Source organism: Poromitra crassiceps (genome assembly GCF_964638095.1).
Source record: "Poromitra crassiceps genome assembly, chromosome: 2".
NCBI lineage: Eukaryota > Metazoa > Chordata > Actinopteri > Beryciformes > Melamphaidae > Poromitra > Poromitra crassiceps.
This window is the reverse complement of record NC_139624.1, coordinates 64,078,671-64,105,544: the sequence shown is the minus strand read 5'-3', so window position 1 is coordinate 64,105,544 and position 26,874 is coordinate 64,078,671. Positions and strand designations below refer to the sequence as shown.

Genomic DNA, 26,874 nt, shown 5'->3' with positions numbered 1-26,874 from the left:
TGGCCATGCATGTGTTGATGTGTGATCGTGTGACAATAAAAGACGGGCTTGTCCGTCTGAAATCGAAATCATTTTAAAATTCAGTAGAAGCAGTAGAATAAAACAACACAACCTGATTTCTGATGAAAGACTTGTCCGACTCCGCTGAAAGCTGACCACCTGTCAACTTATTGAAGCTGAGCGCAGGTGTCACAGAGTGATATGTGACTGATATGTATTGTCAGACACCCCCTTGTTTAATTATAATATGTCAATTTACGTCTTTGCATCAGAGTCAAACAGGAAGTGGGAGTGGCTTAGAGATTATTTTCAGGTGCGCCGCTCCTCTCTGCCATTGATTGAAGCCGAGTCATGGATTCTCTGGAGCCCCCTGTTCTCTCGTAGTTTTCCCTCTGTTTTCACGTGTTAGTGTGTGTGTGTGAGACTTTTCTTTTCTAAGCGTCTTATGAGCGGAGGCTGCCTGAATCTGGCCCCCACACTACCGACTGGGCTGGCCATACAAGCCTGGCTGTCTAGATGTCAACGCCCCGGCCTGCTAGAAGGTAAGCTGCTCTCAACCATATTGGTGGCTTCTTGTGTGATATTTCTGTGCAAAGACGTTCTGTGTTATGGTGACGAGGTTTGGATTGTACTAGACACGAGCTTGATCCTATTTTGAGAGCCAGACTCTGTCACAGCAGGGCATTGCTTTTCATCGCTCCACCCTTCTCTGCCCTTTTTCATTCCTCCCCTCTAAGTAAGTAATACATGGAATGTGGTCCCTTTGCCACTGTTGGTCATTCTCAGTGAAAATGATCATGTTATGCTGCTGGAGCAGGAGGAGAGATTTCCTCCATTACAACCAACACTAAGACAGGAAGTACTGTATATTCAAATGAGATTGTACGCCAAGTCATTGTTTGTACTTTCCCTGATTAAGCTGAAGAAATCTATTGTCTGCCGTGGGATTGGTAAATATAGGCCCTGTGTGGGTGTACATGTATGTGTGCCTCTATGTTTGTGACATTTAGCAGATGAGGGGATTAGCCATCAAGCTGCCAGGTACCATTAGGAGCCGGGTCGGTATGGGAAGCAGAAAGCCACACTGGCTAAATATAAGAGGGATCAGCAGCCATCGAGTCAACTCGCTGCTCACTCTCACTCCTGCTGTCAACGTCTCAACACTTGCAGCAGCACATCCCTCAGACAGAGTAACACTCACATGCACATATTCACTCACATATGTTCATGTATTTAACATGATAAAGTGCTTGATATGTACATTAAGTCCACTCTTACATAATGTACTCAAATGCATGTCGGTGAGCTTTGATTTAATCACTTAATGTCAACTCTAAATCCCTTGATAAATAATAAATAAATAAAAATGTGTTTGACATGAAAGCCGCTGTAACTTATTTTTTTACCTTAATAGAGTAAAAAAATTTGAAGTAGCAAATCGCCACCATGCTGCTTTGTAAAGGGAAAAGGCTATGGGATTTTCGAATGGGGATTTCAGTTAAATGCATGAAATAAGGTCTGTGGTTAACAAACGTTTATGGAAGTGTAAATTTGTGTTCAGCAGGATAATCTTCACAAACGAGGACCACTTTTATGACTTTTGAAGCATGAATGCGTTTTTTTATGCGGTTTTCAGACAACGCTTCAAAAGTCATAAAAGTGGTCCTCATTTGTGAAGATTATCCTGCTGAACACACATTTCAACTCCCATAAGCTTGTGTTAACCACAGACCTTATGTCATGCATTTCACGGAAATCCCCATTCTAAAATCCCATAGCCTTTTCCCCTTACGAACCAGCATGGTGGCGATTTCTGGTTAAACCTACAAAAACACCTCATCTCTGCGGTCCTCTATATAACAGCTTTTAAATTTGGAGAATTGTGCCTCTATCATCCCCAATCTGCGCCCTGAGCGCCTGTTTCCTGCACCATGTAACTTGAGGCTCCGTCCCAGAAGATATGAGTTGCCTGGGTGTAACTCCATTTCATGCTGACAAACATGACGCTTTTATTGTGAAGTACAGTACATATAGGAAGTGAACAAATTCTGCAGCAAAATTCAGCTTACTGGGGGGAACTGTTTGCTGCCTCGGAACATTATGTTACTAAAAATTGTATCAAACATGACAATAATGGGGCCTTGCTGATGGTAACAGTTGTTGCTGGGTTTAGGGCAGGATACTCACACAGGAGCAGCACATGCACACGATGGCCAGGGACTCCATGATGCCGGCAGTGCCGACGATCCAGGTAAGGCGCAGGAAGAGGATGACACCCAGAATATTCTGGAGGCAGGGGAGGTAGACACCCATGAAGGTCCCCATCTGAGGGCTCTACAGAGGAAGAGGAGGTGAAGAGAGCAGATGAGATCAGACAGAACAAGGGAGATGAGTGTGTTTGTGTGTGTGTGTGTGTGTATGTGTGTGTGTGTGTGGGGGGGGGGGGTTGAACGATAGCACTAGCAGTACAGAAAAGTTGAGAGGAGAAAAGGAGAAGAAAATAAACTACAGTGAATGGAAATAGTGGGGAGGAGGGGAGAGGGTAAGGGGGAAGTGAGAATTAGAGAAACGATCGGAAATGTGAGCAGCGAAAAACAAAGAGGCAAGGAGAATGAAACCAGAGTGGAGGCAAAGAAGGAAATGGGGAGAAATGGGCATATTTGGAAGGATGCAACAGGGGGGATAAAAGTATCAATTCAGATGAGGCTCTATTCCCAATTCCCAATGAATACACAAGTAGGAAAAACTGCAAAAAAAAAAAAAAAAAGATCAGACGGATGTAACAACACAATAATCATTCATCATAGTTGTAAAAATGATTCAACAAACCATTTTGAGGGTATTGCAGAAATGCTATTCTTGAAGATGGAAAAAACTAGAACGACCACAATGCGGACTTATGCCTCTGCCATTAGTTCATTCTTGAGTCCAAATCGCCATTTGAGGCAAATTGGAAGAAATTCCGTCAAGGCGCTCCTGAGATGTTGCGTTACAGAGCTTGGAGATTGGGTGTGTGAGGTCACAGTGACCTTGAACTTTGACCACCAAAATGTAATCAGTTCATCCTTGAGTCCAAGTGGACGTTTGAGGCAAATTCGAAGAAATTCCATGAAGACATTCCTGAGATATCACGTTAACAAGCTTGAAAATGGCATTCGAGAGGTCACAGTGACCTTGAGCTTTGACCTTTGATAACCAAAATGGAATCAGTTCATCCTTGCGTCCAAGTCGATGTTTGAGCCAAATCAGAAGAAATTCTATCAAGCCGTTCTTGAGATATTGCGTTAACCAACTTGGGAATGGCGTTCGTGAGGTCACAGTGACCTTGAAGTTTGACCACCAAAATGTAATCAGTTCATCCTTGAGGCCAAGTTAATGTTTGAGGCAAATTTGATGAAATTCCGTCAAGGCATTCCTGAGATATGGCGTTAAAAAGCTTGAAAATGGCGTTGGAGAGGTCACAGTGACCTTGACCTTTGACCTTTGACCACCAACATCTAATCCGTTCATCCTTGAGTCCAAGTCGATGTTTGAGGCAAATTTGATGAAATTCCGTCAAGGCAAACATGAGATATCGCGTTAACAAGCTGGAAAATGGCGTTTGAGAGGTCACAGTGACCTTGACCTTTGACCACCAAAATCGAATCAGTTCATCCTTGAGTCCAAGTCGATGTTTGAGACAAGTTTGATTAAATTCCGTCAAGGCATTCCTGAGATATCGCGTTAACAAGCTTGAAAATGGCGTTCAAGAGGTCACAGTGACCTTGACCCTTGACCACCAAGGCGTTCCTCAGATATCGCGTTAACGAACATCGGACGGACGGACGGACGGACGGACATACGTACGGACAACCCGGATCCATAATGCCTCGGCGGAGGCATAAAAATCACTGTACGTTAACGAATAATCAATCAATTCTGAATCACTTCTTCCTTGCAGTATGTCCACAATTAACTTTGTAAGACATGCTGCACAAGTAAATCTGAACACACATGTTCCTTATCTTCAACAATGTTGACCATTCTGATTTTTATTTTTTGCCATGGCTTAATAATAAATGAATGGGTTGTGGCTGAAGTGCTGCACTCAACATCTTGTTCTGACCATCTCTCTGATACAGTAGGACAGCATCAAAAATATACTGGGAGATCCTCAGCTTGGTCTGACCATCTCTCTGATAGGACAGCATTGTGACTGCCCTCTTTGTGTATGTGTGTGTATATGCTCTGCAGGGCTTGGTGTGTGTGTGTGTGTGTGTGTGTGTGTGTGTGTGTGTGTGTGTGTGTGTGTGTTGTTGTTGTTGTTGTTTATTTACACATATAAAAACAATTACAAAACTAGAACGACCGCAACGCAGACTTATGCCTCCGCCATTAGTTCATTCTTGAGTCCAAATCGCAATTTGAGGCAAATTGGATGAAATTCTGTCAAGGCGCTCCTGTGATGTTGCGTTACAGAGCTTGGAAATTGGGTGTGTGAGGTCACAGTGACCTTGAACTTTGACCTCCAAAATGTAATCAGTTCATCCTTGAGTCCAAGAGGACACTTGAGGCAAATTCGAAGAAATTCCATCAAGACATTCCTGAGATACCGCGTTAACAAGCTTGAAAATGGCATTCGAGAAGTCAGAGTGACCTTGACCTTTGATAACCAAAATGGAAGCAGTTCATCCTTGCGTCCAAGTCGATGTTTGAGCCAAATCAGAAGAAATTCTATCAAACCGTTCTTGAGATGTTGCGTTAACCAACTTGGGAATGGCGTTCGTGAGGTCACAGTGACCTTGAAGTTTGACCACCAAAATCTAATCAGTTCATCCTTGAGTCCAAGTCGATGTTTGAGGCAAATTTGATGAAATTCCGTCAAGGCATTCGTGAGATATCGCGTTAACAAGCTGGAAAATGGTGTTTGAGAGGTCACAGTGACCTTGTCCTTTGACCTTTGACCACTAAAATCGAATCAGTTCATCCTTGAGTCAAAGTCGATGTTTGAGACAAGTTTGATTAAATTCCGTCAAGGCATTCCTGAGATATCGCGTTAACAAGCTTGAAAATGGCGTTCGAGAGGTCACAGTGACCTTGACCTTTGACCACCAAAATCTAATCAGATCATCCTTGAGTCTAAGTCAATGTTTGAGGCAAATTTTATGAAATTCTGTCAAGGCATTCGTGATATATCGCGTTAACAAGCTGGAAAATGGCGTTTGAGAGGTCACAGTGACCTTGACCTTTAACCTTTGACCACCAAAATCTAATCAGTTCATCCTTGAGTCCAAGTCGATGTTTGAGACAAGTTTGATTAAATTCCGTCAAGGCATTCCTGAGATATCGTGTTAACAAGCTTGATAATGGCGTTCGAGAGGTCACAGTGACCTTGACCTTTGACCACCAAAATCTAATCAGATCATCCTTGAGTCTAAGTCGATGTTTGAGGCAAATTTGAGGAAATTCCATCAAGGCGTTCCTCAGATATCGCGCTAACAAACATTGTACATACGGATGTACGGACGGACGTACGGACGTACAACCCGGATCCATAATGATCCACAATAAAAATACAATATATAATCAGCATTGAATGTGCAGGAGAATTGCCTAAAAACCCTCCAGGGGCTTAGGTGTGGCATTCTCCAGGTAGCGTATTATCATCAGATTTTCATCAGTATAAATTCCCCCCCCCCCCCCCCATCCCTCCACCCACACCCCCACCCCACACACACTCACACACATAATGCATACAAGTGGAATAAACGCTAAACACTAAAGTGGGCACTTACTGTATGCTGTATGGCTTCAAGTTTTCGTAAGAAGAGTAAAAAAACTACTCACAAAAAATGACAAGAAAATGAACAAAAGACAACAAAAATAAAACAAGTTATGTTTAGAGACAGCCATTAGACCACAGTTTGTATAGGCAGCCCATATGGAAAATGTTTATTAGCTAGGAGAAGTGATTTCAATGCACTTTTGAACTTCTGTGAAGAGAAATCCAAAAGATGTGAAGGCAAAGAATTCCATATCTTGGACCCTCTGTAGAGTATACTAAACTGGGATTGAGAAGTACGGGAATGGGGTGGTCTGAGGAGACTAGAGCTGCGTGTGGAGTAATTATGAAATTGGTAACTATATGCAAACATGTCATGAAAAAAAGGGGGAAGGTCTCTTTTGAAGGAACTATGAACAAATAATCCAATCTGGAGATGGTTCACTTGATAAACACTGAGGATACCTAAATGAAGAAATAGAGGCTGGGAGGGATGTCTTCGATGTACAGAGCTTATTATTCTTAGAGCTCGTTTCTGCAGACGGTATATGGGCTCAAGTTTGGTTGGTGAGTACTAGCCCAGGCTAAATTACAGTAATTAATATACGGAAGTGTATTGAGTGTGTGTGTGTGTGTGTGTGTCTCTGTGTGGTTTCCCGTTCCCTAATTACCTGCAGGTCCAGTATAGGTGGAGTAATCAGGGCAACCTGGAGCACCTGATCAGTCCCCACAAGGCTTTAAACCTGGCTGGCAGACCTCGGTCTATCTCTCTCCATCTCCAAGCCAGCACTATGATTTTGTTTAGTTTGAGCTAGCTTTTGGTTTGTCAATTTAGTTTTTACATCTTACAACTCCACACTCATCCAACAGTTGACACACTGATATCACTGATTTACACACCCCATAGTACATTTTTGGTATATTTTGTACTTTTTACTACTTTGATTAATAAAATTGTTACTTTTTCCACTTTAAACCGTGTGTCTCCCATTTTGTCATGGCTCCACGAGTCGGGTCATGACAGCATATAAAATATACTGGGAGATCCTCAGTTTGTTCTGACCATCTCTCTGATAGGACAGCATATAAAATATATTGAGAGATCATCAGTTTGTTCTGACCATCTCTCTGATAGGACAGCATATAAAATATACTGGGAGATCCTCAGCTTGTTCTGACCATCTCTCTGATAGGACAGCATATAAAATATACTGGGAGATCCTCAGCTTGTTCTGACCATCTCTCTGATAGGACAGCATATAAAATATACTGGGATATTCTCAGCTTGTTCTGACCATCTCTCTGATAGGACAGCATATAAAATATACTGGGAGATCCTCAGCTTGTTCTGACCATCTCTCTGATAGGACAGCATATAAAATATATTGAGAGATCATCAGTTTGTTCTGACCATCTCTCTGATACTATTGATAGTGTGGCGCCTGTTAGGTTAAAATTGCTGTCTGGCAAAATTAAAGCACCCTGGCGAAATTAATAATAATAATAATAATAATGATTGGATTTATATAGCGCTTTTCTAGACACCCAAAGCGCTTAAAAGTTTCTGCATCCGTTAGATGCAAAAAGAAAGATTGCAGGAAAGCTGAGCGTAAATGGCGGAAAACTAATCTTCACATTCACTATGATATTTACAAAGAAAGTCTTCACTCCTACAACCTCGAACTGAAAAGGTCGAGACAATCATTCTTTTCCGAGATAATTAACAAAAATGTGAACAATGCACGCACTCTATTTGCCACAGTTGATAGACTGACTAATCCGCCTCTCTGTGTAGCACCTGAATTCCTCTCTACTGTCAAATGTAATGAGTTTGCTGCCTTTTTTACGGATAAAATTATTAATATCAGGCAGGCTATTAGTGGCTCCACACCAAGAAATGCTGTGACATCATCCTACCCGCAGATCCCTAGTTCGATAAATTTGTCCCAGTTCAGCGTTATCGACCACGACATCTTAGAGGAAACTGTGCAAGGCCTTAAATCATCTTCGTGCTGTCTCGATACCCTTCCAACAAGCTTTTTTAAAAGCGTTTATAACTGTCTGTCGTCGGACCTATTGCAAATAGTTAATAGATCCCTTGTGACCGGCACTTTTCCTGAGTCCCTGAAAACTGCAGTTATTAAACCCCTACTAAAAAAGCGTAGCCTTGATGCATCGGTAATCAGTAACTACAGACCAATATCTAATCTCCCCTTTATAGCCAAAATAATTGAAAAGGTTGTTTACCTACAACTCAATAGATTCCTAACCTCAAATGATCTCCTAGATAAACTCCAATCAGGCTTTCGCCCCCATCACAGCACTGAAACCGCGCTTACTAAAGTCATAAATGACATCAGAATGAACACAGACTCAGGCAAAAATTCGATTCTAGTGCTACTGGATCTTAGCGCTGCATTTGACACTATTGACCACTCAATTTTATTGGACAGACTGGAAAACTGGGTTGGGCTATCGGGTACGGTCCTCCAGTGGTTCAAGTCCTATCTTCAAGACAGGAAGTACTTCGTCTCCATTGGCAATTACACATCTGACCTAACTAGGATGACTTGTGGGGTGCCTCAAGGATCCATTATGGGGCCCGTTCTCTTCAACCTTTATATGCTCCCTCTAGGCCTAATTATGCAAAAAAACAAAGTAGCCTATCATAACTATGCAGACGACACTCCGCTGTATATAACTCTTTCCTCAGCTGACTATGCCCCCATAGAATCATTGTGCCAGTGCATTGATCAAATAAATAACTGGATGTGCCAGAATTTCCTACAGCTAAACAAAGACAAAACTGAGGTGATCGTGTTTGGCCCCAAAGAACAAAGGCTTAAAATCACTGTACGCCTTGAGTCTCTATCCCTGAAGCCTAAGGATCAAGTCAAAAATCTTGGAGTTATTATTGATTCCGATCTCAATTTTAACTCCCACATTAAGTCAATTAGAAAATCTGCTTTTTATCATCTTAAAAATATAGCAAGAATTAGGGGATACATGTCCAGACAGGATCTAGAAAAACTAATTCACGCCTTCATTTATAGTAGGTTAGACTACTGCAATAGCCTTTTTTCTGGTCTCTCCAAAAAAGAACTTAGGCAACTTCAACTTATTCAGAATGCTGCTGCTAGAGTTCTAACGAAGACTAAGAAAGCTGATCATATCACTCCAGTTCTTAAGTCCTTACACTGGTTGCCAGTGTGTCAGAGAATAGATTTTAAAATACTGTTATTAGTCTATAAATCACTTAACGGCCTAGGCCCAAAATACATAGCTGAATTGCTCCCACGCTACGAACCGTCTAGAACTCTTAGGTCAACAGGGTCCAGCTTATTAACTGTCCCTAGGATCAAATCAAATCACGGGAAGGCTGCATTTACCCACTATGCTTCTGCTAGCTGGAACAAATTGCCTGAAGACCTCAGATCTGCCCCAACCTTACTTACTTTTAAAAATAGACTAAAGACTTTTATGTTTACCGTCGCTTTTAACTGCTGACAGCTACTATGCAAACCCAATGAGTCCTCTATAAGTTTGAGCTCTTTCTGCAACTGCTGCGCCTGTTGCTTATTGCACTTTTTATACTCTTTTTTTTAAGTTTTGTTGTGATGCTTTTAAATCTTTTATTTTCCTGTCAACCATTTTATGTGCTTAATGAAGTTGCTTAATGCACTTTTTATACTCTTTTTTTTGTGTGATGCTTTTAAATGTCCATTTTACTCTCTTCTTTTCTTTTATTTTCCTTTCAACCATTTTATGTGAAGCACTTTGAATTGCCTCTGTGTATGAAATGTGCTATACAAATAAACTTGACTTGACTTGACTTGATAGGATAGCATATAAAATATACTGGGAGATCCTCAGTTTGTTCTGACCATCTCTCTGATAGGACAGCATATAAAATATACTGGGAGATTCTCAGCTTGTTCTGACCATCTCTCTGATAGGACAGCATATAAAATATACTGGGAGATCCTCAGCTTGTTCTGACCATCTCTCTGATAGGACAGCATATAAAATATACTGGGAGATCCTCAGCTTGTTCTGACCATCTCTCTGATAGGACAGCATATAAAATATATTGAGAGATCCTCAGCTTGTTCTGACCATCTCTCTGATAGGACAGCATATAAAATATATTGGGAGATCCTCAGTTTGTTCTGACCATCTCTCTGATAGGACAGCATATAAAATATACTGGGAGATTCTCAGTTTGTTCTGACCATCTCTCTGATAGGACAACATATAAAATATATTGAGAGATCCTCAGCGTTCTGACCATCTCTCTGATAGGACAGCATATAAAATATATTGAGAGATCCTCAGTTTGTTCTGACCATCTCTCTGATAGGACAGCATATAAAATATATTGAGAGATCCTCAGTTTGTTCTGACCATCTCTCTGATAGGACAGCATATAAAATATATTGAGAGATCCTCAGCTTGTTCTGACCATCTCTCTGATAGGACAGCATATAAAATATACTGGGAGATTCTCAGTTTGTTCTGACCATCTCTCTGATAGGACAGCATATAAAATATATTGAGAGATCCTCAGCTTGTTCTGACCATCTCTCTGATAGGACAGCATATAAAATATATTGAGAGATCCTCAGTTTGCGAAGGAAAAGCCACGACTGAATTGACGATGTGAAAAGCCCCTTTCCCTTACTGTTCATCAAAACATGGATGTTTGGTAACGTTATAACTCAACTGATGTTTTAAATTAGATTCAAGACATTTCAGTTACCTCGGTAGACACAATCTACATAACCAATCTATACTACCCAGCAACATGACTACAAAACTTTAAATACATTCCTTCATTGCTGCCCCCCCCTCTAACAGACACATTCCTTCAATGAAACTGCAGTTTCACAACAGGCACAACCAAAGGGACTACACTAGAAATTTCTGAAAAATGACACAGAATGAAAAAAGACAAGTGGTTGCCTTAGATTGACAAGCAGGTACCTTTTTCGTCATCTCCCAATGCAAAAGTACAGGACTACACGCACCGGTCCGGCCAGAGAGGGGGTGACAGCTTTATCCACTTAAATAAGATGTTTCTCTGAGCCAATGGGAGGCACCCGTGGCGTATTTCCATGCAAGGGGCAGGATGGGGCAATTGGCATGGGACCAGAGCTGTGGTCACAGAAACATCTGTGTGCTGCATGGCAGCACTGTGGGCACTTTTAATTTAGCTTCTTTTAAGAAAACAAAAAGTTGAGTATAGAAGCTCCCAGAAAGGAGGTGACAGTCTGTGGCAGAGAGGAAGCACAACAGTTTGTGTTGATTCATCATCGTAATGTGCTTTTACCCCTGTGCTCTCATCCTAGCAACAGGATCAATAGGTCTTAGTACGTTTAACCCAAATAAACCTTTTGAAGTATGAGCTTTGACCATGGTCCACTAGTTATACCGAGGAGCCTTCACACTACAGTATGAGCTTTGACCATGGTCCACTAGTTATACCGAGGAGCCTTCACACTACAGTATGAGCTTTGACCATGGTCCACTAGTTATACAGAGGAGCCTTCACACTACAGTATGAGCTTTGACCATGGTCCACTAGTTATACAGAGGAGCCTTCACACTACAGTACGCAGCCATCCTTGTTCGGGGTCACGTGATGCCCCCTAAAGATTGTATATAAATAAAATAAAGGGTGTGGCTCTGGGACTAGCTTCCAATAATCCAGTTTTTACCTTTTGGGATTACATTTGTTGTTGTTGAAGCAATATAAGCTTAAATAGATGGATTTGTATTTATTGAAGGAAGAAAATGAATGAACATTATTCTATGAGAAAGTAATTGGACCTGAAGTGTATTTCAATTGCATAACTGTCTAGATAGATGGCCACCTGCAAACAGTCCAAGGGAAATCTAGCAAAAGGTAGTAGGTTTAAGCAGCATAAAGTGAGCATCAAGAGGAGTGACAGATTTCAACAAGCATCAAAAAGGAAGCAAGGTCACACAGGTGTGAAGGGGGAATGAGGTGCTGAGGTTTGCACCTGAGCACCTCCCCTTTGAGAACAAAACAAATAAGAGGGCATCAGTGGTCAAAGACCCTGTTATGTAATGCAAGTTCAGCAGGTTTAAATGTAGCAGTGCAAAAATTCTATTTTTATAAGTCCCTGGAAACCAAAATCCACAAAAACGTTCTAACTATTTTAATTAGGGTCTTATGTTAGTAATTGTGTGCCTCAGAAATTATTATACATTACTTTCAACCCAAAGCCTTAAAATCGACACTTTTCTACAAGATTCTACAAGGTACAAAAAATAATGTTTTACCTGGGCACTTCACACAGACTACCCGAAGTAAAGACACCGGAGCACTCTTTTCCGTCTGCACTGTTGAGCACCAGGACCCTTTTATTCCAAACCTGGCTGAAGCGCGCTGGACTCTATTATTCTACAAGGTACTTCCTCATTGAAGAGAGCAGTGCGCGAGGTGCTAAAATGCAGGAGCTTATGACGTCATAAGCTCTATATAACCTTTGTACACGCGCGCAACCCGCACCCACCCTCCTTTTGTCCATTCTTTGCCCCACAGCGCTTGCTCAGTGTCTGTCTGTCTCCCTCCCACTCTGTGTGCTGTGTCGAGCGCTATGCTGCGCTCTCTCTCTCTCTCTCTCTCTCTCTCTCTCTCTCTCTCTCTCTCTCTCTTGGGACTAGTGAGAGAGAGAGAGCAGGCAGCATAGCGCTCGACACACAGCCTGGTGACGCGAGGTTACTCACACACACACACACACACACACACAGACAGTAGCGCTGTGCAGTCGCAGCAACAGTCTCTCCCTCTCCGTCTCCGAGCAACAAGCGAACACACACGTGTGTGTGTGTGTGTGTCTTCGACACACGCACTCCATCTCTCTTTCTCCATTTCCCTCCCTCCCTCTCGCTCTCTCTCTCTCTGAGACCTGTAGTCTTGCATGCACACACACACGGGACACGCCCACACAGTCCGCGGGAGAAAATACACTCTAAAATCGAATTGATTCTCATGACTTTTGTCATGACTGTCAAACCTAAATGTATATACTTTGCGACGTTCATCATCGTTCAAATTTGGCTGGTGGCTTATTAACATAGATTCCTGTGATGTGATGAACTCAAAATGCTAAATAATAATAAAATATTTCTGGTTTCCAGGGACTTTAACCATTATTTTTTACAGGGGGAGTCTCACTGCAATGCTCTCTTTTTCAGGCCTTTTCCGCCCTATTCTCACACACACACACACACACACACACACACACACACACACACACACACACACACACACACACACACACACACACACACACAGTCAGTCTGATCTACTGGCCACTGAGCAGTTGGGGTTAAGGGCCTTCCTCAGTGGTGGTAATGAGGGAGAGGCAAGTGCTCCCTGTCACTTTCCCCACCCAGATTTATCCTGCCGGTTCCAGGGATTGAACAGACGACCTTCGCATCACAAGCTCGCTTCTCTAACCTTTAGGCCACGACTGCCCCAAATATACTGCATTTAACTACATGTTGTAGACTACAGCACTCTAAAGAGAAGAGAGGAGAAGCTGCAGGGCTCTCTACTGTACCTTGACTGCTTTCTTCTTAGGCCCCTCATCGTCGTCAGCCTCCTCATGCTCCTGGGCCCCCTGGGTGAGATTGGTGTAGTTTGCCAGCTTATTGAGGAGAGATGACACCATGGGGTTGCTGTCCATCTCCTCCTGCAACATGGAAACCATGGAAAATACATTTAGCATGCATATGCTACTCTGGATCAGTTGATAACCAAATGTCAGACACTTTCCTTTTTCAAGTGATAGCTTACCGTAAATTCCGGACTAAGCCGCACCTTTTTTCCCGTTTTTTGGCCTTTTTTGGCCCCTGCGGCTTATATAACGGTGCGGCTTATCTATGGATTTTTTCAAAAAAAAAAAAAAAAAAAAAAAATCTCTCTTTTTTAGCACTCTTTCTAACTACCGTATAAATCCACTTCTGTTTTAATTTCCTCTCTTGCCCTCTTTTCACCACACTGTATGACACTGTATGACACTGTGTGCACTGTAAATAACAACACAGGTGGTGTTGTGTTATGTTGTTTTGTTGAAATGTTAATAAATGGGAGCATTACATATGGTAATTAAACATTAAAACACAATAAAAAAAAAAAAAAAAAAAAAAAAATACCATTAAAACACCCGCGGCTTATAGTCCGGTGCGGCTTATATAAGAAAAAAATAGTCAACTTTGAAGGTGCGGCTTATACACCGGTGCGCCTTATAGTCCGGAATTTACGGTAGTTTAAGCCTAACTCAGGACGCGCGTTTCATATACATCTTAACTTTGCATAATTGATATTTGATTGTGTATACTTGTTGTGTAACTTTTATTTACTTTGGGTGGTCAATTGCCTTTGCTTAGAGAGAGAGAAAAAAAACTGTGGGACCAGAATTGACGGTGCAAAACTTCAGTATGTGTTCATGATTCAAAGGATTTTAGAATAGCATGGCTGGATCAGCTTCATGCAGACTGAGTGGTTAAAATAGAAGTCAGTGTCTAATTGACTTTATTCCAAGGCCAGCGACCACAGACAGGCAAGGTCTGCCAAATGTGAGGCAAAGCACCTGGCAACCGTTCAAGTGAATGAACTTGAGGAAAGAATACACCAACCTTTTTGTTGTTGCAAATAAGCTCTTTGATCAATGCACAGTTGAACTATGGTTAGAGTGGTAGAAGAGTCAACTCAGTGTGCAGTATTTGCTTAGTTCACCACAGTGCATGCTGATGCTTTAACATACTGTTCATTTGTGGATGGTATGACCTAGTTCTGTATCTAATGTTAGTGAATGGTTGACTTTTTGGAGATGTTGGCTTTTGATTGCTTTAGTTAGGGTAAGGCCAAAAGGTAATATGAAACATCAATAAAGCTACAGCTGTGCTTCCAGTGTTAGCTGATGGTGATAGGTTCAATAGTTGATATTTGAATAAACAAGATAAAACACCTAGTCTGCTACAGTTACTGTTATAGTACGGTTATGAGGTTTGGCCAATGCCCTCTTGTCAAAATAAGTCACATAGTCAATTTCTCACATAAATAGTTCAAGGTAGAAGATAATTAGCCTGGGTAAACCCAGCCTCCACGTGACCTCCATGTACTATTACGCTACAGACATAGTCTGACGTCACGTTGAAGGCTGGGTTCACCCAGGCTAGAAGATGATGGTGTGTAACATCTTGGAAGAGTTACCTCAAACAGGGCCATGTTCTTGCCATCGTAGCTGCTGTTGCCCTTGTCATTATCTGTGTTGTTAATAAATGGGCTGCTTTCCTTTGGTAACCCATCACCTGTGGAAACAGAGAAGAAACTTTTCTTTAGTGGAAATGGACCGTACCGATAGCCGTAGCTATCATCCATGTTTGCAATAACCACTGCTTCCAAAGTCCTGATGCGCACTTAAAGAACTTAAAAAGGTCAGACCTGACCAGAGGAATTACAGGACATGCTTAGACAGCACATATACAGCACACGTTTGTATGGCAAAACACAAACTCCTTTAAAGTCATGTTAAGTACTATTCTGTTAACTGGACTAAATAGGTATACCGGACTACCAGGTAATGTAATGAGTTATGGATGAGCTTTTTCTTGAAAGTCTGCATCTCTTGTCATTTAAAAACCTCAACTGGCCATTTGTCTGGCCAGCCTATTTTGTGCTCCCAGCTGAAACAAACCTGGGCAGCTCATAAACCAGCAAATCTCAATAAAAGACAAACTATGGAAGTGCCACTGCAGTGCCAAGGCCATGCCCCCTTCTGCTAAGAGAAGATTATTCTCATTCAGCCACGCTACTGTAGTCCCATATTAGTAAATAGACTAGACTAGTGTTAGCAGCAGTTGGGCTACACAATACCACTAACAAAGGTAATTATACTTTACTGTAATACAATTAAGGCTGAAACAAAAAATATACATGAAAAATCATTTTAGTAAAGGTGAAATAAAAAGAAATCTACATTTGAAGAATAACGAATAACTATCATAGTCATGGATGTGCAAATTGTATAATAGGCCACACAATCTCATTAACTCATTGAGTGCCAATGACGTCGATCAGCGTCAAAGTAAATAGTAACGTTGAGTGCCAATGACGTCGATCGGCGTCAAATGCGTTTTTTGACGGTGGGACGTGGATCAAAGCCTCAGGCATCTCCTGTACAAATATTGTAGCTATTGAAGGTGTATAACCTATTTTACGGACTCATTAGGTGGCGACAGTGCTCTCCAGATTAGAGAAAGGTCAGGAAAACAGCAGGAAAAAGCCCTGTGATGAAAGAGAAACCGATGCATGCTGCAGCCAGAGCCATATAGATTGCTCTGGCTGGAGCTGACGTTGGCTGCGAACAGCAGTCAATCCGCGCCCACAACTGAGCCCCTCTGTCTCTGCTGCATAGTTTATCCACACGATTAGCCGCCAGAAAAGCAGCACCCGACGCCGAAGGGCCAAACTATTCTCAGCAGTCCGGTTTGGCTTTTCGGTGTCGCGCTGGGAGCCGGCGCACAAAAACGGAGCACTCCGAAAATAGACGCTGGGTGCGTGAGGCTGTGTGGGGAGGAGTTTGCAGCTGAGGGGGGGGAGAAGGGGGTGGGGCGCGCAGGGCACCACACAACTACACCACGTCACTACATCAGAAAATATTAGCTTCAGAGTCAGTGAATGTGCTTGAAATGCTTCATTTCACAAAAGGCTGAATATCTCAGCTTCTAATTTGAAACGCCTGTTTTTGCTGAAAACAACCTATCCGGCTCATAACTAAAGAACGGAAAATGGTATCAATAAACTTTTTTTTGCTGATGATACAATAGAGTCTCCTCGTTCTTTGTGCGTGTTCGGTGTTTACATAGTAATATCACACAATATTCTGTGGGCCTCGAGAAATCACTGAAAACGCTCTGAAACTCTGGCACTGGGAGCGTCCATTCTCCAAAAGTGGCTGGCACTCAATGAGTTAAACATACAGTGGGTAGCGCATAGCCTAATGTTCTTTTATCCAACCCATAGTAAATGACAGATAGAGTTAAGCTGCCATATGCCTAACCTGGGTACCTTCCCCCTCTCATTTGTTCATATTTATTTGATTAAACTGAGGACATTAAATTTTGTACATTGTAGTGGAGCAAAATGGGTATTTACAGTTTTGGTGAGAACTGAAAATGGAGAGAAATTGCCTGGTATCACATCACCATCTCGCCCCATCTTTCAAAGATTTGTACTCATTATACCCATAATGCTTAAAGGGACACTCCACCGAAAAACAATGGTGATTTATTTTGCACATAATCTCACACATATCCGAAAACTGTAAACAGTTCTGCAGGCATTCATTTAGTTTTACAGTTATTGAGAGTTGATTTGAGTTAAGTTGTGGAGCAGTGACGTCATTCGTGCACAAATTACATCATTGGTCCACAACTTTACTAAAATAAAAGTAGTATTGTTTTTTGGTGGAGTGTCCCTTTAAAGAAGCACAGATAAGAGCTTTTTTTTTTCAATATTTTATTTTAAATTTTCAGAACAAAAGCAAAAAAAAACAACAACAAAAACTACGGTGCTACCAGCCATATAAGGTGCTTAGATGCTTGTAAGAAATGCTGTACCGTAAATTCCGGACTATAAGGTGCACCGGTGTATAAGCCGCACCTTCAGAGTTGACTATTTTTTTCTTATATAAGCCGCACCGGTCTATAAGCCGCGGGTGTTTTGATGTTTAATTACCATATGTAAGGCTTCGTGCACAGAGGGGATTGTCGGGAAAGAGATGGCTGTTTGGGGAAGCTCCCATTTATTAACATTTCAACAAAACAAAAGTCAGGTCACTAATCCCCAGACAAAATCACACATTGTGAGATGCTTAAAAATCACCATCGGCGGGAGCTTTACTCCAGATGCTGTGCAAAGTGAAATTCGTTCTCTCGTGACCTGTGGTTCTCAACGTGATGGACGATTCACCTTTCTTGTTAACAGTCCTAGTGAGAGGCAGGTCGAACGTCAAAGGCACTTCATCCATATTTATGATCTGCTCCGGTCCGATGGAATATTCCTTGATCTTTCTTTGTGTGAATTCGCCGAAGTTTGTAATTTTCTCCTGGTAGTCGGGAGGGAGTTGCTGACACAGTCGTCCGCGCCCTGACGGACAGTCCCTTTCGTCTCGGGTTTGTGCATGATCCTTTGCTGCTGCTGCTGTTGTTGTTGTTCCTGTCTCGCTACTGTCTCAGACATGGCTTTCAGGCTCAATCGCCGCCATCGTCGTAACACAGCCAGTTCTCCATCTTTTGAAGCATGATGTTAGATTACAACGAGCTAGTTGTGTGGCTTAGCCTTCCAAAATGTTGCTGTTAGTTTTTTAGAATGTAATACATAGAATTGGGAATGTTACATTCAATTTCATTCAGACTGTCTTTCAGGCTCAATCGCTGCCTTTTTCCCCCCGGAGCGAGGGTGTTTTACCGTAGTGGCTGAGAGAGCGTAGTGGCACAGTGCTCCAATCAGGTCGCGAGGCACATTTTTTGCAACATCATCCAATCAGGGTCTCGCTCTCATAATGTCTGTCTTGCTCTCGTTCTGCCTCATACCAACATCCATAGATTTTGGAGGTTCCCGAGTGGCCGTTTGCTGGAAAAATCCATAGATAAGCCGCACCGTTATATAAGCCGCAGGGGCCAAAAAAGGCCAAAAAACGGGAAAAAAGCCGCGGCTTATAGTCCGGAATTTACGGTACATAAAATCCCGTGCAAGGAGTCCATGAGAAATCAGCTGGGCCAGTTATTCGTCATTTCTAACCTCGTCAAAGTAGGCCAGGAACGGCTCCCAAATAGTTGAGAACTTCCTAAGTGAGTGGGTCCTCAGGAACCTGAGTCTCTGCATACGAACAACCAAAATCATGTCCACCAGCCACAGTTGAAAAGAAGGTGGAGAGTGGGACTTCCACTCCTTCAGAAAAAGTCTCTTGGCGACAGTCGTCCCCTGTGTCAGAGATTGCTGCACAGCCGTAGGGAGGAGCAGAGAAGATTCAGAACAGCCGAAGAGGGCAAGCTCCGCCTCCGGCTGAAGGGTTATTTTTAGGGATGCACCGATCGATCGGCACGTGACCGGAAATGGCCGATTTTCACGTGATCGGCCTCGATCGGTGATCTGCGCCGGTCACTCTAAATAGCCGATTCTGTGAGCCAATTTTCACGTGACGTGCGTGCACCTCAAAGCTAGGCATGGGTCGATTTCCGGTTTTACCGGTTCGGTTCGGTATACGAGCCCAAACCGGTTTGATCACGTGCAAACCGAAAAAACCTAAAAAAAAAAAAAATGTGTTTTTTTTTTTTTTTTTTTAAGTTTTTTTTTTTTTTTTTTTTTGCCAGTCCATTCTGATTGCACTATTGTTCGTATTAGCCTCTTCTCAAGTTGCACTAGTAGGCAAAAGTCTTATTTTGTTTATTATGTTGATGTTTGAAGAAAAGTTAAGCTGAATAGTTATGAGAAATAAAAACAGTGTGTTGTTACAGTTAAAAGGTTCTGCTTATTTGTATTCAGTGTTCGTGCTGGTTGGCAGCATACCAGCTTAGAGGTGCATTATCGCCACCAACTGCAGCCGCTTTGATACGTTTTTTTGGGGAATATCGAACCGGTTTCAAAATGTTCAAACCGACCCATGCCTAGGCCCTATATTGTGTGAATTTGTGAGTTTTGAAGTTTATAAGGCAGCTCAGCTGTAAGCCAATCCATTCTGATTGCACTGCTTGTGTTTTTATTAGCCTTTTTCTCAAGTTGCACTATAGGCAGAAGTCTTATTTCATTTATTATTTTGATGTTTAGAAGAAAAGTTGAGCTGAATAGTTATGAGAAATAAATACAGGGTGTGTTTGTTACACAGGTGTCCTGCTTCTTTTTATTCAGTATCATTGCTGGTTGACAATACCAGCTTAGAGGTGTATTATCGCTATCAGGTGGACTGAAGTTGCACTACAGACAGTTATGGGCCACACTCGGGAGCCCTGCTTGGAAAAAAAAAAAAAAAAAAAAAAAATTATTAACAAAAAAATCGGTATACCGGTTCGATCCGGTTTAGACAGCAATATCGAACCGGTTTTAAAATTTTCAAACCGACCCAGCCCTACTCAAAGCACAGAGACAGGCACCCAGCCACCACACCACACACGTAGGGCTGTGCGATTTTGCCTAAAACTAAAATTGACGATTTCTTCTCTCAAAACTCGATTTTCGATTTCGATTTCGATTTATTATACTATTATACTTCTCTAAACATTTGTTGCCCTGCAGAGCTCTTTTCCCCCCTTTTTTCCATAATTGACAATTTACGCTTTTACTCTGAAGGTAGAACAACTCAACTTCCTGTTTTAGCTTGCCGCTGCTATGCTTGCTAACTTGACACTGGTGGATTTGCGTGTTCCTCCGTGAGATAATTATATTAGTGACCACCCGTGCTCGGAGTTATATCTGTACTAGAATAACACAAAGTCACAACAGGAATGCGTGGAACTGCGATAGCAGTTAGGGGGAAATTCAGACACACAGGGACAGGTGAGTCAGCTGAGGCTGCTAACTTACAGCCATGAATACAGCCAATCTATCGGTGGCCTCACGTTGTTTTGTTATTATGTGAACTGTAAAGGCAACGTTTCATCGTCCGGTGATAACGTCTGTGTTTGTGTGCGCGCGTGAGTGTGTTGTGGCAATCGTTATCTTGTAGGCTAGAGCCCGCAGTGCAACAAGCTGCTTTTTGGTCGGAGGTGTTGAAATAAGTCCATTGCGCTGCTGTTTTTAGTAGCCAGTATCACAGCCTCTAGAGACTTTACAGCGGGGAGAATGGACAAGTAGCAGCATGCGTACATGAGAGAGAGCCGCCCCACGTAACGTACTTACCCTAGTTAAAGTGAAAATTAAATTTAAAATTAAAAATTTTAATTAAAAAAAAAAAAAAAAAAAAAAAAAAAAAACGATTTTACGATTTTCATTTTTTTAACATCGTCCTAACTAATTAATTCGATTACGATTTAAAATCGATTAATCGCACAGCCCTACACACACGCCAGCATACCTTCCTCGTTGTGGAATTTTTTCACCGTCAGTGAAGAAGACAAAGCTCGCAGTTTGTCACACATGCAAGTCAAAAATAAGCCGTGGAGACAGAGGTGCGGCCGAGTCCCGCTCTGGAGTCCAGTCTGAGCGGCTCGCTTCACCTCACTGGCCCCCCTCTCTCTGCTCTCTCTCCCCGGGAAGCAGTGCTGCTGCACCCGGCCACAGCGCACAGCCGGCTTGGCGAGGTGAACGTGAGCATTGTGTCCAGTATAACCATTCCCCGACCTGCCTTCTCCATTCCACATCAGCGCTGCTGCCTCAGCCTGTCAGTCATGTTGTAACGTGGATACAGGAGAGACTATTTGTTTCGTATTGCAAATAGAACGACGGACATAATAATAAAAATGCATCGGACTCACAAGTGTGCAAGGTTTTCTGTGCGTGACGATCTTTTTTTGGATGGCAGATTTAAAAAAATGCATACGAAATTTCGGACTGTGTGTAAACTCCGCCTGATATTCAGACTGAAGATCGTTACTGTAACTCATAAACTAATTTCCCCTCTACTCAAGAGGACTGGTCTGGAGCCAGGCTATAAACTCCTTGTCCATGGATCATTTTGATGTTCTGTTGCACCTGTTTTCTTTTGGAAAAGTAAATGCATGATAGCTGTGGGATATAGGCTATTGGATTTTATTAAATTTTTGTATTAATTCTATTTGCACAAAAAAGCTCTGTCCAGTAACCTGGAACACTTTTATTTTGAGATGTGTTTGAGTGAGATGGTCCTACTTCATGCAAATGATAAGAATTGTTATATGAATCTTAATTTTCAAACAAAATTACAAAAACGTTTGTGTAAGCTGTCAATTGTTGTTCTTAGAAAGAAAATCGGAATCGGCATCGGCAAGTCAGACTATTCAAAAATCGGAATCGGCCAAGAAAATGGCAATCGGTGCATCTCTAGTTATTTTATAAGCCTTAGAGTACCAGCCAAATATTTTGGCCCAGAATTCGGATAGTGAAGAGCAAAACCAAAAAGCGTACAGATACGAGCTTTAACAAAATATACCTGGAGCCCCACCCCATGAGCCAAAGAACAATGAATACATGATGACCTAAGGAGAGCTTGAGAGAAAAATATACCCTCTCTCCTCTCAACCTCCACTCCAACTAGGGATGTCTACATGGCTAGAAATCGATACAAATGTGTGACTGTGAAGATTCAAATCGTGAGATCAAAAATCAATCTCGATGCTTTTATTTTCTTTTACAAAGAAAAGGAAGTATGCATTCATTGCAAAGTTTGTGTTTTGCAGTTATGCCCTACCTCCGAAATAAAAAATGAATTATTTAATTTGATAAAGAAAAGAAAAAATACCGTATTTCGTGGTTTTTGTCTAAGAAATAATTAAAGGAATCTTTGTCAATCAGAATTTGTCTGCAATCACATTTTTGTTAAAAACAGAAATTGTGAGAAAATCATATTGTGAACTCAGTATTGTGAATTGTATCATGCCATGCGTTGAGTGTATCATTATTCGTTACATCCCTAACTCCATCTCCAAGCAGAGCAGAACATCACACAGCCTTCCACTGGCCACAACAACTCACACAGCCTGAGCGCGCCGCACACAGCAGCAGAGCGCTCTTCAGACGGGACATTCTAGCGCCAAACTGTGAGCCACGTCGGGCCTTTGCCCCCGGGATTCTACACAGCCATGCACTGAGCAAATGTTTTGAATAAGTGGTCAACTTAGAGCGTAGGGGCTAACATCCTCAACGTGGGGCGCTCAAGTCCACATGCAAACACAGAGGGATCTTATTTCCACGCACTGTAGCCAACGAGTATTTATGTGTGTGAAATGTGTGTGTGCCTCTGCTTCCTATTCCCCATGTACTGTATGTTAGAAAAGCCTCTGTTTGTTTAATTTGCATAAGTGCTTTTCATCTATCAGCCATCATTTGGTTCTGTTTGGAGTACACACAAATCTGAATTTAGCAGGAGGTAATTTATGAATTCCCAATCCCAGATTTATTCACACAGGGATTCAAAGTCATAACCTTCCAGTCATAAGCAGGATACTGCTGTCTCAGAGTTGTGATTATGGGGAAGAAGTGGATGAAGAAAGTATCATCAGCTGGAGTGGATCCTAGCTCTGCCATAGGACTGGAGTAATAATAAATCTCTATTTGTGTTTGCCATTGCAAAACAGTATTTCCCTAACCTGACGCTGCCAGATCGATGAGTTTGCTTCAAATATCTGTTTCACAAACAACATCCATCTGGATTCGGCCAAGCTACATTGCTGAAGAGGGCGGTCACTTTTTTCAAGCTACTAGGCAGGTGATTGGATGGACCGTCTGTCTGTCACCGTCTGGGCTTGCCAGCGCCAACCAATCAGATCGACTTCCCTTCATGACGTAGCAGCGCCTGATCAGCTAGGACTACAATTGCTAATAGTTAGCATGGAGGTCGCAGATTTTTTGCTGTTTTTGTAAGGTGAATATTGGGTGCAACCATTGACTATTCAATTTGCCAAAAGAAATAAGAATTACTGCAGATGTCTGACTGAGGATGAAGTGCAGGTAGGCCATTTTGCACGTTAAATGTAACTGATTGGATTAACTAATGTTACGCTAACGATAGCAACATTTGGAGGTTGGGGTGCTACGTCTGATGATTGATGATTAATGTTAACGTTAACAGCGATTCATTCATAACACATATCGTTGTTCGTTTCTTCAGGGAACTGATGACACGATATGACACCGAGTGGCACGCACCCTGGACGGCTAACGTCATGGAGACGCAACGCTCTCTAGCCTTTATGATCATGGCAACAACCAAATGCTTTGATACAATATAATGATTTAACGCTACTATTTAACTGGTGAATTTTAGCATATGTGTCAGTGGAATGGTAGATATTTACGCATGACTGGAGAATGTTATTTGCTTACTTTTGTAATAATAAACTAAACGGAGAAATGACGGCCGTGTGTGGTGTTGTTGTTACATAATCTGCTGGTTTTGAGGCACGATTGGGTCAAATGATAAGACGATGTAAATGCATAAAGATGTTGTCAGATGAATCTGCGAAAGGGAGCTGCCTGGAGCCCAGAGGACGTCAACAGAGAAGAGGAAAAACACCCTGGTTACACCATGCAGCATGTATTTGGATATAATCTCTAACTTTAAGAATGGTTCCTTGTTGATATACCGTATTCCTAGTATTGGCTCCCATGACGTTTGTTTACCCCCTATCTAAAGTACAAGTGCAAAATCTTAAGCTACCGGTATGTTCTATCGATAAACCAATTTCTCGAATAACAGCTCCAAAATATCAGACATATAGGACTACTATATGCTAGAGCTATATTCACACTTCACAGTATAATTTATGCAAGCGGGGGAAAATATCAGATAAACTGATTGTTGTATTGTATCCTGAGATCTTTAATCTCGCCTGTATAACATAATATGTCACTCGGACACCAACGTGAGTTAACGTGGTTTATTAAACAGCAGCCAACATTCCAATCATAGCAGAATACACTTCAGCTAGCAGTAAAGGGACAATACATCACACTGATCTTTGCAGTTCTGTGTTGATTAGCTAATAATTCAGTGGCATTTTGATTAACGTTATGATTTATTTCGATTTGGAACAAAAATGATGGTTTAACAGATTGCATGTTTACTGGGCTGTGGTGAGAGTGAGAAGGGCTTTGTGTTTGTGTGACTTGCGTGAATGGCTAGCCGTTAGCCATTACAGCCTTACAGCTAATAAGTTATCCCAGCCTGAAGGCTATCTCCCCAAATTCTACAACAATGTCTTGTTTACTAACGTTCATAGTTGATAACATTACAGCAATACAGTTACGGTTTCGTACTCACTGTAAGATCAAGTGTTTAACGTTTATGTTAGCTTATTGTTTTGAATAGAATGTTTGACTAGCACACTGGAGCTAGCCTCGTTAGCCGCCGCCATGTTGAATAGTGAAAGAACTACAAACGCAGAGGCGCCTCTCGGTGGCGTCACACCCGGTCTCGCCTAAAGCCCGCCCCTAGCTCACGCTGATTGGTGCGCCTGTGTGGCGGCCGGTTTGAATGCATCTCTGAGGCCAGGGCCAGACTGAGGTGGATTGTGAATTTGTGGAACAATGCCGCCCCCGTCTGGTGGAGTCAGGCTAGTATTTCCCCGCATGTTGCTGAAATATGACCACCGCAGCTGAATTTAAAAATAAATAAATAAATAAATAAACATTTATCTAGATTTTTTTGTTTTCATGACTGTGGGAAGCCAAAACCATGGTCGAGATTAATATTCCATTAATTGTGCAGCCCAGCCCTACCATGGTGTACTCCGGCTGCACTGGGTGATTTCATGGCTACTGTAACTTTCACTGCTTGATCCAGCTGCGGGGGGAATAAGAGGCTTGCAGCATGGCTTAGCTCTGTGGTAATCACAGGGAAAGTCACTATGTCCTTGTACGGCCCGAGTGGGATAGTTTATAGGCAGAACATATTAGGTGTAGCAGGCAGCACTATGTTTCAATAAGCCGAGATAGCAGGGAACGAATGTGAGATAATGACTGTTCTGTACTGTGCAGAACGGGCGGAGTGAATCTTTCTCTCACTCTGTCAGTCATCACTCAGCCTGGCGGGACGCTACACACCACAGGTAATCATTGTCTTAAATGACGCTAGCTAAATCCAAATGTAGTCAAATCCTCTTTGAGGCCCGGAGGCAGGCTAGAGCTGGCAGTCATGTTTCTAAATAAAGGCTAGCGCTTTTTGACTTGTAGCCGTGGGCCACGTGACTGGTGGGTTGGACGACGAATGATGAGGCAGGAAATGAGAATCACTTGATTCACTCAAGATATGAGGCCCTTTACAACACAGCTGCCACAGTAAGACCCACAATGCAGCCAAGGAACCGGTCAAACACATTCTGTAACCTGCTGATCAAATCCTATAATTTATTTCACTGGTATTTACAGTGTGAAATTGAAGCTATGCCTTTAGGTCTATGTTGTGAGCTGCAGGGTAAAATTGCTGCTGGTTATCAAGTGGAGGCTTTAGTATTTGTCTCTTAACTCATTGAGTGCCAGCCACTTTTGGAGAACGGACGCTCCCAGTGCCAGAGTTTCAGAGCGTTTTCACTGATTTCTTGAGGCCCACAGAATATTGTGTGATATTACTATGTAAACACCGAACACGCACAAAGAACGATGAGACTCTCTTCTATCATCTGCAAAAAAAAGTTTATTGATCCCATTTTCCGTTCTTTAGTTATGAGCCGGAGAAGATAGGCTGTTTTGAGCAAAAAGACACTTTTCAAATTAGAAGCTGAGTTATTCCGCCTTTTGTGAAATGCAGCATTTCAAGCACATTCACTGAGTCTGATGATAATATTTTCTGATGTAGTGACGTGGTGTAGTTGTGTGGTGCCTGCGTGCCCCACCCCCCTCTCCCCCCCTCAGCTGCAAACTCCTCCCCACACTAACACACAGCCTAACACGCACCCAGTCTATTTTCGGAGCGCTCCGTTTTTTTGCGCCGGCTCCCAGCGCGACACGGAAATGCCAAACCGGACTGCAGGGAAAGGTTTGGCCCTTCGGCGTCGGGTGCTGCCTTTCTGGCGGCTAATCGTGTGAAGAAACTATGCAGACAGACAGACAGAGGCAGAGGGGCTCAGTTGTGTGCGCGGATTGACTGCTGTTCGCAGCCAACATCAGCTGCAGTCAGAGCCATCTATATGGCTCTGGCTGCAGCATGAGCGGTTTCTCTTTGATCACGGGGTTTTTCCTGCTGTTTTCCGGACCTTCCTCTAATCTGGAGAGCACTGTCGCCACCTAATGGGTCGGTAAAATAGGTTAACACATTCAACATGCCCCAAAATTTTACAGGAGATATATTAGGCTTTGATCCACGTCCCACCGTCAAAAAACGCAATTGACGACAATCGTCGTCATTGGCACTCTACGTTACTAAAGCAATTGACGACGATTGTCGTCA

At 42.4% G+C, this 26,874-nt stretch overlaps 1 protein-coding gene across 1 annotated transcript in view; it reads right to left on the bottom strand.

Moving 5' to 3' along the window:
• Positions 1-26,874, bottom strand: part of slc12a7b (solute carrier family 12 member 7b) — a 150,470-nt gene that overhangs the window by 63,840 nt on the left and 59,756 nt on the right. The window contains exons 2-4 of the mRNA XM_083651989.1: positions 15,009-15,106; positions 13,354-13,485; positions 2,188-2,334 (exon numbers count right to left, since the gene is read on the bottom strand). Of these exons, the coding sequence (XP_083508115.1) occupies positions 2,188-2,334; positions 13,354-13,485; positions 15,009-15,106 (377 nt within the window). The remainder of the gene's footprint in view (positions 1-2,187; positions 2,335-13,353; positions 13,486-15,008; positions 15,107-26,874) is intronic.